General features: G+C 44.7%; 1 protein-coding gene across 1 annotated transcript in view; it reads left to right on the top strand.

The window, feature by feature from the left end:
- The window catches only part of DNAH1 (dynein axonemal heavy chain 1), an 827,745-nt gene that overhangs the window by 537,882 nt on the left and 277,303 nt on the right, over positions 1-12,560 (top strand). Inside the window, exons 44-46 of the mRNA XM_069206595.1 lie at positions 3,617-3,774; positions 6,009-6,182; positions 6,690-6,728. Coding sequence (XP_069062696.1) covers positions 3,617-3,774; positions 6,009-6,182; positions 6,690-6,728 — 371 coding nt within the window. The remainder of the gene's footprint in view (positions 1-3,616; positions 3,775-6,008; positions 6,183-6,689; positions 6,729-12,560) is intronic.

Genomic DNA, 12,560 nt, shown 5'->3' with positions numbered 1-12,560 from the left:
AACCTCATTCTCACTTGTGATCTCCCACTTACCTTACATCCTTCACAATGGTGTATCATACCCTGTGAGCGAAATATCCCATACTGCTTCTAACCTGTACAGAGTTGAGCCCAAGTGTGAACTCCAGTTCAATATGTATTTTTCGTTACCTTCCCCATTGTAGGAAACTAGCCTGGTGTGTGGAGGGTACCTATGGTACTTACACCTTCTACCAGGTCCAGGTATCCCTTCTCAGTTAAGTGTAGGCAGTGTCTAGAAAACAGGCTCTCTAGAGGTGGATGAGCAGCCAATGCTTATCTAGGAGACATGCAAAGCTCATGCAATACCACTATAGTCACACAGTATTTGCACATAAGAAAGAAAACACTTGGTTTTACAAAAATAAAGGTACTTGATTTTTGGAATACAGTATCAGAAATAGATTACTGAAGAAAGAGTCCTGTGGAGAGAGGGGGCCAAGTCAAAAAGTGTCTGTGGAGTCCAGGAGAAGTAGGAGATACTACCCACCCAGAGGTACCTTTTGGAGTTGGTTGACGAAGAAGGAAGACAGGTCAGCACTGCAGTCCAGAAGCTGGAGAAGAGTTCCTAATGACTGCAAAAGGTGTTCCATGCTGGAAGCTGGATTGCAGACGGGTGTCGGTGAAGGATTTCCACCCACAAGCATTGGCAAAGGCAAATTCGCAGTTGGAGGAAAAGAGGTGCTGCTGGGGACCATCTGAGGACCAGCAACGTCCAGAAGGACTCTACCCAAGAGGGGGAGTCAAAGGGTGCCCTCCCCGTCACAGAAAGCCCACAGGCACAGAGGCAGCACCCACAGGTGTCCCACGGGACAGGGACACAGAAGTCGCTAAAGCAGCCCACACAGCACCACAGAAGTTGCTCCCACGTCCCCGGAGGACCACGCAGAGCCCACAAGATCCAGGAGGGAGTGCTGAGGGCTGGAGCTACATGTTGCCTGAAGTCCTCCTTGGAGGTGAGTGAAGGGCACGGGGTACTGTCTTGCGTGGAGTGGAAAGGTCTTACCACCACCAAAGTGCAAAAGCTGGTAGAGAGGACCAAGGGGAGCCCTGTGGACCACAACTCGTGATGCAGGGCCATCACCACTCAGGATGAGGGGAAATTCATGCAGCCGGTCGTCGTTGCAGCCAAGTACCTGCAAATGCAGGGGAGTAATGGCTTCAGCCCAAGGGAGATTCCTCCTTCTTCTTGTGCAGGCTGAAGAGTTGCAGTCTTCTGAGGATGCATGGCCAGGGAAATGTTGCAAAGCTGGCAGGAATTCTGGATACAATGTCTTAATCATGGATCTGCAGCTTGTAGGTTCCTGGAGGGTCCATTTGTGGTTGTGGAGGCCAGAAGTCGAAGCAGAGGTTACAGAGGAGTCCTGCTGGAATCTTGCAAGCTGAATCTGAGTACGCACCCCAGAGGAAGACCCTATAAAGCCCAAGGAGGGGGCTTGGTCACCTAACCAGGTAACTACCTATCAGAGGGTGCCTCTGATGTCACCTGCCTGGCCTCTCAGATGCTCCCAGAGTTCCCTTCCAACCTTGGAATCAAGATGGCAGAACCCAGGGATCCTCTGGGCACCACCCCTGGGGTGGTGATGGAGTGGATACTCCCCTTTCCATTGTCCATTTGTATGGCAGAGCAAGAACTGGGGGGTCCCTGAACCGGTGTGGACTGGCTTATGCATGGAGGGCACCACGGGAGGGCACCAAATGTGCCCTTCAAAGCAAACCAGTGGTTTGGGGAGGCTACACCTCCCAAGCCAGTCACACCTGTTTCCAAAGGGAGAGAGTGTTGCCTCCCTCTCCCAAAGGAAATCCTTTGTTCTACCTTCCTGGGCTTGATCAAATCAAGCAGCAGGAGGGCAGAAACTTGTCTGAAGGGTGGCAGCAGCTGGGCTGCTCGGAAAACCCTGATAGACTGGTAGTAGCAAGGCTTGGGGTCCTCTAAGGAGCCCCCAGAATGCATGGAATCATACGTCCAGTACTTGCAACAGTATTGGGGTATGATTCCAACATGTGTGATACCAAACATGCCCAGGTTCGAAGTTACCCTAGCTGGACATAGGTAGTGACCTATGTCCGGTACACATATAAAATGGCTTCCCTGCACTCACGAAATCCTGTAAAATGGGGCTGGAGTTTGTGGAGGCACCTCTGCTAGTGCAGGGGTGCCCTTACACCCAGGTACCTGCACCCTGCCCTCTGGGCTGAGAGGGCCTAGAATAGGGGTGACTTACAGTAACCCGGTGCAGTGACCTATAGTGAAACAGGGTGCATGCGCCCTGTTCAGACAGACTGCAATGGCAGGCCTGCAGAACCCTCTGCATGTGCACCCTATGGGTGGCAGCATTTCTGCTGCAGCCCACAGGGGTCCCTTGAAACCCCAATGCCCTGGGTACCTAGGTACCATATACTAGGGACTTGCATGGGGGCACCAGTATGCCAATTGTGGGTATAAAAAGTTACCTGCAACCAAATTTAGAGGAGAGAGCACATTCACTGGGGTCCTGGTTAGCAGGATCTCAGTGAACACAGTCAAACACATGGACAAACAGGCCAACAGTAGGGGTAACCAAGCTAGAAAGAGGCTACTTTCCTACACACATCCTTCTCCAGATTTCTTTAGCAAACAAGTAGTAATCATTACTCTTTCCTGTAGTAGTTCAGGAATGCCAATGACTATTAGGAACCTGACACTTTGAACCTCTTGTAATTGTAGGGGGCCTCATGGTATGTGGTGAGGGAGAGGATCCTCATCAGAACTTACATAGAAAGGAGCTTATCAGTGGTAAGCAGCCTCTAGGGTGTTGGGAGATCGTTAAAAGTAAACTGAGTCTTCAAGTGGTACAATGTGATTGAACATGACAAGACTCATTCAGTCTAAAGCCCTTTGTAGGCTACTATTTATGTTTATCTGCACAGTCATAACTTTCCTAGCAATTTTAAACTGTTGGTACCTTTGAAATAGCATGTGGCCAAGCACCAACTTTCTAATGGTGTTCTAGCTCTCATTTATGTAAATAAAGTTCATACTTCATTTTTCTAACTGGAAGTCAACAAACAAGATTCTAGAAGACTGTTTGGCCATCTTTAAAATACTTCCTATAGTGAATTGTCAGTGTATGCTGAAAGTTGCCAGGTCCATGCACAATGACTTATTTGTCTTAGGGGTTAATTTCACTGATGCCAGTACAAAAGTGAAATAGTTTTATCTTTTATATAAGTGTGGGCACTGCATAAATGAACAGGAGGAGCCACCAACCCTTACCTTGTCCATTGTTAATCATTTCAGAAATGTTCATAACCTGTCCTTACTGCCCTCAATTTTTCTTCAGCAAATATTTTATGCCTGTAGCAGTTTGGATTTCAGAAGGAGTGAGTAATTGGTGTTAGTACAGTGTATGTTTTCTTTCCTCCATCTTTACATACAATGTTGATGGTCTGAATGCCATTAAAGCGCAATAACATTTAAGAAAAAATGGTATGATTGTCTATTATGAGGAAGCTGAAGCACCTACATATAGCAATGTTATCGGTGTATGTTTTTCAATTAGTAACAGAGTCTTGTCTTACAAGCTACTCATATTCACACATCTCCTCTACCCTTACAGGCGAAAGGGTTTTTTTGGCCCACCACTTGGACGATACTTCATATTTTTTATTGATGATCTTAACATGCCAGCACTGGAAACCTATGGAGCACAACCACCTATTGAGCTACTGCGCCAGTATATGGACCATGATGGCTGGTATGACCGTAAGCAAATTGGTAAGAATTCAGATTTCTAACTGTTCCCGATACACAGCCAAAGCTAGTCCATCTTTTTCTTCTTTGCAGTTCTTGATTGCATTCAAGTATTTTCAATTAATCTTTTCCACCTGTTTAACTGTCCTACAGAATTAGACTTGGACCTTTAAACAATGAATACAAGAAGATGTCTGTTGACATTTTAGACGCACTGTGAAGCAGTTTAGGGCTAATTCTGGTATTAGAATGTTTTAGGATATATCGAACCATGGGCCACATCAACTATAAAGAATGTGCCAGTCAGCAAAACACTGCGCCTGCACTCTGCAACATTTTTAGTAAGAGCGTCCTCCCCATCATTCCACAAGATAACCTGGAAGAATTGTAGTTAGGGGGAGAAGCCATCTCTTTCCCCTGCTACATCTGAATGGAGTTGGACCTCTAGCAACAGTATTTTGCACTACCAATGACATAATAATCTCCATCCTCAATAATGATCGTAACTTATATACTCCTATGAGCAAGTCATGATTGTTATTTTTACCCCTGACTTCCTGCTGCATCCATAGATACCAACCACAACCTCAGTATGACTTATACATCACACTGTTCAAAGTGCATCTCACTACATGAATCCAGCAAAGTAGATCTCACCATAGCAGTAAACAAACACACACACACAGACATACCACACACACACACACCACACACACACACACACACAGACATAACACACACACTCCCACACATTCAACACTAAGAATTAATTATTGATGGGATTTCGTCAAATTGTTACACAATTATTGTTCTTTCCTGTTGGCTATAATAAAGATTGTCACCACTGAATGAACACCCCTGCCCACTTTTCTCTGCTAAGCTTTTATCCACACAAATGTGAAGTATAGGGTTGTTCAATTTATCCCCATCATTTTGCTAAGTCGAAACTGCCAATGTTGTGATGATTATGTTGACTGGTGCAGAAAAGTCCTTAAAACCTAGTTGTATGTTCACAATGCTTATGATGGTCAGGTGTGCATATCGTTCACAAGATATGTATGAGGCCCTTCTGAACTGACTGAAACCCAATAAATCATGCCAGTAAATTGTTTCACCAGCTACTAGATTCTGTCATCCTTTATGTAATAGATCAAAACATACCTCTGAGGGTTTAAGGGTTATCTTTTGAAATATGGTTCTACCAGTTCCGTAATGAGGGCTACAGAGTTTGAGTGATTATAGAATTTCAAATGGTATTTTGTTTTCCTTGTACACTAAAGAATATGTGTTTTCTGTCACTTCCGAAACTCTTCTTACAGCATTTCAAAATAGAGTTCTGGTGAATTTGTTCTCAGATTACGAGTAACCTGAGTTGGGAGAGGTGTACAAATCTCATCTCGCTTTACCTTGTATGGTTCTGGTTTTGTTGGGGACTCATCCATGGGCTGACAGTCCAGTGGTTCAGATGGCCAATTTCAGCTTTAATACAGTTCCAAACTCGCCACTACAGGATCTCTGACTTTGACATCCTTTGTGTTGACAGTAACTTGACAAGAGTCTTTTATTCTTTGTGACAGTTAATGGGGAAAGCTACGGATCATATGCCAGGCATTATCTGAAATGGTGTACCCTACTAAAATGCCAAAACACAGAAAGTAACAGTAGAAAGGCATCCAGTTAACATTTGCATCAAGAGCCTTTTTAAGAAGCTAAAGCTTGTCAATGAATCTCCTAACTCCTACTTTGCCTATTTTGTTAAGCTTGATATGGACAATAGTGTCAGAAGCTTTTTCTATTTCCCCTCGCAATGTGCCCTAGACTTGGACTGCAGGATGATTAATTTGGCTTGGGGGGCTTTTTTCATGCAAATGATTGGTTAAATTTGCTGTGCTCCATATTAGTTTGTCTGGATAAAAGGGCTATTTGTGGCACAGGCATTACGCGACATGTTTCTGACGTACTTTTATTTTGTTGGCACAAGCCTAATACTTAAGGCTTTATTGTTGAAACCACCTTTCTGTAGCATTCATGCAGTAAGGTAAGTTCTTTTTTGCATTCAACTGACCAGTTCTTCACAGGGTTTTTAAACATGTTTTTTCTTCATGCCTGATGTCTTTCTGTTGTCCTCTATGGTCAAGCTGCATTTCTCCAATAAGATATATTTTTGTTAGTATTTGCAAAGTATTTCCAACATTTTCAAATTCCACATACTAATGTTTTTTTTAATTTTTTTATTTTGTTAAATTTGTGTTTACCAGGTGTCTTTAAGCAGCTTGTGGATATCAACTTTGTGTGTGCCATGGGTCCACCTGGAGGAGGTAGGAATCCTGTCACTCAGCGTCTCACCCGTCACTTCAGTTACCTTTGCTTTCCGGAGATGGAGGACAGCAGCAAGAAGAAGATCTTCTCAACCATTTTGGGCAGTTGGATGGGTAAGTCTCCATCGACGATGAAAAATAGAACTTGAAGATAAATGGTTCTTCATTCTTCATTTAGATTATCCTATATCTTTGTCATGTTTGAATGTTGGTATTACATTTGTTTAATTCTTCCTGGTAGAATTGATCTTTTTCTATTGTGACTGGTTTATAGAAAAAAAGAGACCCCTTGCCTCTATCTCTATTTAGCTTGAGATTCTCAGTACACCTCTAGGCCCGTCTGTAGTGAGCAGTATGTTTAAGATCAATCGACTTGTCAGTGTAGTTGATCACTTTTGATAATTTCCCTGTCAGCTGTGAAATTGAAAGTGAGAGTCATTCTTTCTTTATAACTGAGGGTTTTAGATATCATCTTTTCCTTGGGCTGATTTAAAAACTGGTGAGTATATACCCGGTTCCAGAAATGATAATTGTCACAAGTCGTACAGTAAGGAACATTGTGTCCTTATTTTCTCTATGTGTTCAATGCGTTCACAACTTGCTATTTTTTCTTTTTTTTAGCTGGACTACTTGGAGAGAAAAGTTACAGAGAAGCAGTTGGTAAGTGAGGCTATCATAAACGAAGAGGAGATGAGCGCAGGATAAGTAACTACTTTGAGGCAAAAGAGGAGTGAATTAGGAAAAAAGAGAAGAGTGCTTTATAGCAGCATCTGTTGAACTAGATGAGTACATTAACATTGTGTGGAAAATTGAGAGTTGTGTAGTAGTCGTATTGTGTGTGTGTGTACGAGAGGGAGAAGACAATGCTCCTTGTAAAATAGACAATTTCTTTATGAGTGACTGTCTTATTGGGAGGGTTGACTTAGACATACATGGCAAAATAGAAGAGGGAAGGTTTTTCTGCAAATAGTATATGCAGTAAAGGAGGATTGTCTGTAATGATTACACTATTGGAGAGTAGCATTTAAACATAATACATTTCATTTGAGTGAATCAATGTTCGGAATGCAGTAGAGGATACACTTTGGTTATAGAATAGGAATCACAAGTATGCAACAAGTGGGAAGCCATATGTGAGGCACATGATTGTGCAGAAATGTGGAGTTGCCTCCAGAGGAATAACTTCATGGAGGCTTGGTAGAAAAACACATGCATTTCATTTAAGGCTAGTCTGGAGATGAAGAACACCCATTTAAAAAAAGTTTTTTGTGTTTTATTATTTGCAATTAAACCAAACAACAATCACATTCACATACTAAAGTATGATGTCACAGGTGAAAAGACAAAGCAAATACATTTGCTTCACCTTTCCTTGCTTTGAGTCCAGACAGACAGGTACAAGGATAATAAGTCGAGCATCATTTTTGTGCCAAAAGAGAGACAGATCCTCCATTAAGGCGGGTCTGAGGTGTGAAAGACATAGGGGGTCATTATGACTGTGGCGGTAGGTGATAATGTGGCGGTACTACTGCCAACAGGCTGGTGGTACATACCGCCACATTATGACATTTTACTGTTCCTACTGCTGTGGCGGTAGCAGCCGCCAGGCCGGAGGTAACAGTCTCTAGCCCGGCGGCTGCTATTGTACCCCCAACGGCATTTTGAACCTTCCTACCGTCATGATTTTCGTGGCGTTCGCAACACCACGAAAACCATGGCGGTAGGCCCTCCCAGTGACATGGAATTCCTTCCCTGTCACTGGTAGGAGGCTCACCAACCCCCAAACACTCGCAGGACGCCGCCCCCCACCACCAACCCTCCATCAACACCCGCCCTTCTGATCCCCCACACCCAATACACGCACACTCACAGACACGCACTACACATACTCACACTCACTCACACTGGCATACACGTATTCATTCACGTATGCATCCATTCATTCTTGCACACATCCGTACACACTTTCACACTGACACGCAGATACGCATTCACATTTACATTCATACACATGCATACACCCATGCAAACAACACTACACACAGTCAAATTCATGCACACACTCACATATTCATGCACACAACACCCCACACACACAACATCCCCCCACCCACCTCCCCTGTCGGATGCCCAACTTACCTGCATCTAGGGGGTCTTCCGGCAGGGAATAGGATGGGGCACTGCTACCCCCAACAGCGCTGGCCAGAAGTACGCTGCCAGGCCATATTATTTGTCATAATACCGCTGGCAGGGGTCTACTGGCGTGGGGCTGCTGGTGGTAGCAGCGCCACCTTACTACCAATGCCAGTATGGTCACAGCCGGATTTCTGCCCTTCTTGTGGGTGAAGTCTGGCTGTGGTCATAATTTGGCAGACGGATGTTAGCCGTGGCGATGGTCTTTTGACGGCCGTCGCCGCGGCGGTAGGAGGCATTTACAGCCAATGTTAAAATGAGGGCCATAGTATCTGGTCCAGAGTAACTGCCTTTCAAGTCATTGACAGCCATGTATTCCAATAATCGCTACATTAGGGGGACAAAGTGGGTAGGTAAGCCTGCAGTGCAATATTTCATGAAGATGGAACACTTCATGTCCCTAAAAATGTCTCCAGCCTTAGAACTTGGCAGGAATCTTTTTGGTCCACAACTTTAATTTACACAAGCTGTCTGATATCATTGTCACTTACAGGGAAACATAGTTCACTGCCCGCTTCTTGAAACAGCTGATGAAAATAGCATATACTAAACGTTCTAAATTCATCAGCTTCCATCCACAAACAAATGACAAATGTAGTGGATAAGCCACTCTAAAGGGCAATAATTCAGGTATCATCAAAATTTGCTTTTTGAATTTGCATATAACTCATTATACTATTGATTGGCAATATGTCCTTTCTCTAGGTCCTATGGATGTCATTCTTTGCCATGGATCTGCTACATCAAATTTACATTATTCAAAGGGCAGCTCATCAGGATGTGCCCCCAAACCAATGCCACCTACATCTAAATGTCTGTGGACTTGGATGTGGGTGGCATGAGTTTTGCATACAGCTCCAGCTGTCCATTGCAATAGAGGAAGGAATTGAGCCACTGATTGTATTTTGAGGCTCTTCCCCTGCCCCAGCAACAGCCGCCTGTCTCTTGGCCAACAAAAGCGCCAAGTCAAGAAATATCTTATGTGACATGGATATTCCTGGAACCTATCCCAAAAGAGAGATCTTAGGGTCCATAGGTACCTCACAGCCTAACATAGTTGGTTAGGTAGTTATCCCTTCACTCCAGTACGAATGCACTCTACTGCACTGCCAGGCCAAATGCAAACAGCCTAATATTACGTCTCTTACTATTGGAGTTCTCCCTTAGGTCGAATTTCCACAGCACCGGGGGGGTGTAATAGGCTCTCTGTAGAAACTTGAAATGAAAAATGTGCTGTCTAGTGCTAGACAATATCTTGCCAGTCTGTGAACAGCAGAATCTCCACACCCTCTCTGACAATTCCAACCTCAACTCCTCACCCCAGTGGTCTGAGTGATCTCAGGTGTGTCCTTTTGAGTCAGTCGGTACAAACTGGAGATTAAATGTTTGGTGGAGGTATACCATTGAAAGCACTTCCATGGTTTTGACATGGACAGGCTCCAAGTGGAAATTGGTGACAACTTTCTTGCTGGATTCCCTCAGCTAATAATACAAAAAACCCATCTAAAGCGGTGTAAGAAGAGTCTCTCTTAAAGCCATCTGAAGTAATGGAAGAACCCTTACTATGAAGTTTGCCCCAGCAAAGCAGACCTTAGTTATTCAGGTGGTGTATAGCCTTAGCTTAGTGTGTTACTGGTAGGTGACAGCCTAATGACATCTGGGAGAGTAGATCATACTGAACTTATCCCTGGTGGTAAATGCATAAGTGATAGTGACTATTGAGCTGGTGAGGCCATTGTGCCAATTATTAATTGTAGTAGGATAGGAGCCACCTTAGATTTTTCAAATGCAAGGTGTGTTGTAAAAGGGGACGGTTGAAACCAATAATAATGGGTGAAATGAGCCTGAATACAAAAATATTATAATACTGCGTCAGGGGGCTGAAACACACTTAATTTTGGGCTATATGTCGACCCATATCAACCTAATCAGTTGGGTTTGTAGTGTGTGAAAAATGACCTTAGTGGGAGAAAGGGTATGTTAGCAAACAAAGTATTTAGGGAGTATGACGATCTTAATAAGCTCTGTCTGGCCAACTTTCGAGAGCAGGAGAGATATCCACCTTGTGATTTTCTTGGCAATCTTGTCTGTCACAAACACCGTAGTTTCCACTCATGACCACATCCACATCTCAATTAACCCATATACCAAAGTATTTTAGCGATTTATCACACTAATTAATTGGGAAGTCTGTTGTGAATTTTCATGTGTCACTGGTGAGAGAGAATATTTGAGATTTGCTCTAATTGATAGTTAAACCTGAGTGAGCACCACATTTTATGTATTCTTGCATGATCATATATCATAAAAACTTCTAGTTGCAGATTCCTTACCTTTGATTTCTCCCCAGGCATCAGACTGGAACCAGAAGGTTTTTGTGAGCAGTACCCCTGCGTGCTGTTAGGTGGTGTCGATTGGCTCCACGCCCATCATCCTCTGTGCCAGGTATGACGTTGCTGTTCCTATATAAGCACCATCCCGGCACACTGATGTCAGTTCTTTTCTTTCCACACCAGCAAGCGCTGATCTGAAGAGAGCTACCCCATCAGTCACTTTTTGACTGACTTTTTTTTGACTTTTTGTCAATCATTTTTTGAGTGTTCTACTCCTGGTGCGTTGAGGACATCCTCTGGAAACCAGCTTCAGACCCTGTGGATCCTGTGCTTCTTGTGTGTCTTTGGTGTCTTGAGTGTGAACATGACCCAAAATAATGCTCTGTGTCTTGCCATGCATCTGAAGGCTTTAAGAGACCGGTCCCAGAAGCTAATGGCAGCCTGATGCTTGACTCTGCGCAAGTTGAGATCTCGGTCAAGAGGAAGGTCCCAGATCAATCACATAATCCTCCATCTTTGTCATATTACTCCAAGTCGTTGGGGCGATCGGATAAGTCGAGACATAAGACGAAGTCCAAGAAGTCGAAGCATTCTTCGACTTCTCATCTGTCGGCTGGCGAGAAAAGGGGGTTTAAATGTTTTATATCTCATTCTGCGGAAACTGCGCCTGGAATGACTCTGCTCCTCCCTGAATTTCCTGGAACCGGAGTGACCCCTGCCCAACTCAGAAGGTTTATGAGGCCATACACCTCATTCTTGGGCAGCCCGACACCGCTGGAGCGCCTTTGGGCCCCATGGAGTCCGAAGGGGTCCCTTCAGGTTTCGTGCTGGCAGCCTCAGCCTCGGCGCTGAGGGGGCTCCCAAGGATCTAGTCCTGGATCTGGACCTGCATTAGTCATATTACTCTGGCCTTTCCTAATGCCAGCGCTTCTGCCTCCATCTGTGCCCACAGCTGGCACAATCCCCATTGTGAGCCCAGATCCCCCCCACTCAGCAGCCCCTAAACCATTTTAGTCTGACTCTTCCACACCATGGGCTAGTTGACAGCAGGATTCACCATCACCTGCTTCTCTGGCAGTCCATCAAGTCAGGCAGATGGATTTTGAAGATAGTCTCAATGGGCTACTCCCTTTCTCCGAGACTACCCCTCCATCCATGCCAACCATCCTAAAATTGGATGTTGGAGGATCACTTGTCCCTTCACCACAAAAGGAAGGGTTCCCATGGCAGAAGTAGGTTGTGGTTGCTATTCCCGCTAACTTCTAGTCCCCAAAAAGGACAAGGGCCTCCGTCCTATCCTAGACCTTCAGTCCCTCAATCTCTTCCCTCAATCTCTTCCTCAGAAATGAGAAGTTTAAGATGCTCAGTTTGGTTCATGTCCTATCTGCCCTGGACCCAGGAGACTGGATAGTAGCGTTGGACTTTCAGGATGCTTATTTTCTTATCCCCATCCTGCCTGCCCACAGATGTTACTTGCGGTTCATGGTAGGCCATAAGCATTTTCAATTCATTGTGCTTCCCTTTGGCCGTACCAGTGCACCTCGGGTGTTCATTGTAATGTTTCAGCCTGTATCCCGGATTTCGGGCTGCTGGGCCACATGGCCTCCTGCATCCTGCTAGTGACACATGCCATATGGCTTATGCAGGCTCTGCAGGTACCTGAAGTTCCAGTGGGTGCAGCATCAGGGGAATCTCTCCGACAAAATCCAGATCTCAGAGGGAACTGCAAAAGATCTACGGTGGTGGTTAACAAACCACGATTGGGTCAGAGGCAGATCCCTCTCCCTTCCCCAACCAGATCTGACAGTAGTGACATATGCGTCACTCCTCAGATGGGTGGTCATTTGGGAGGGGTGGAGATCAGAGGCATCTGGTCTCTAGTGGCATCCGGACTCCACAACAACTTGTTGGAGCTCCTTATGATCCAGCTGGCATTGAAAGCAGTTTACTCTCGCTGTCAAGCGAA

Source organism: Pleurodeles waltl, chromosome 9 (genome assembly GCF_031143425.1).
Source record: "Pleurodeles waltl isolate 20211129_DDA chromosome 9, aPleWal1.hap1.20221129, whole genome shotgun sequence".
Taxonomy (NCBI): domain Eukaryota; kingdom Metazoa; phylum Chordata; class Amphibia; order Caudata; family Salamandridae; genus Pleurodeles; species Pleurodeles waltl.
Note: the sequence above shows the minus strand (reverse complement) of the source record. Positions and strands in the feature narration are given on the sequence as shown.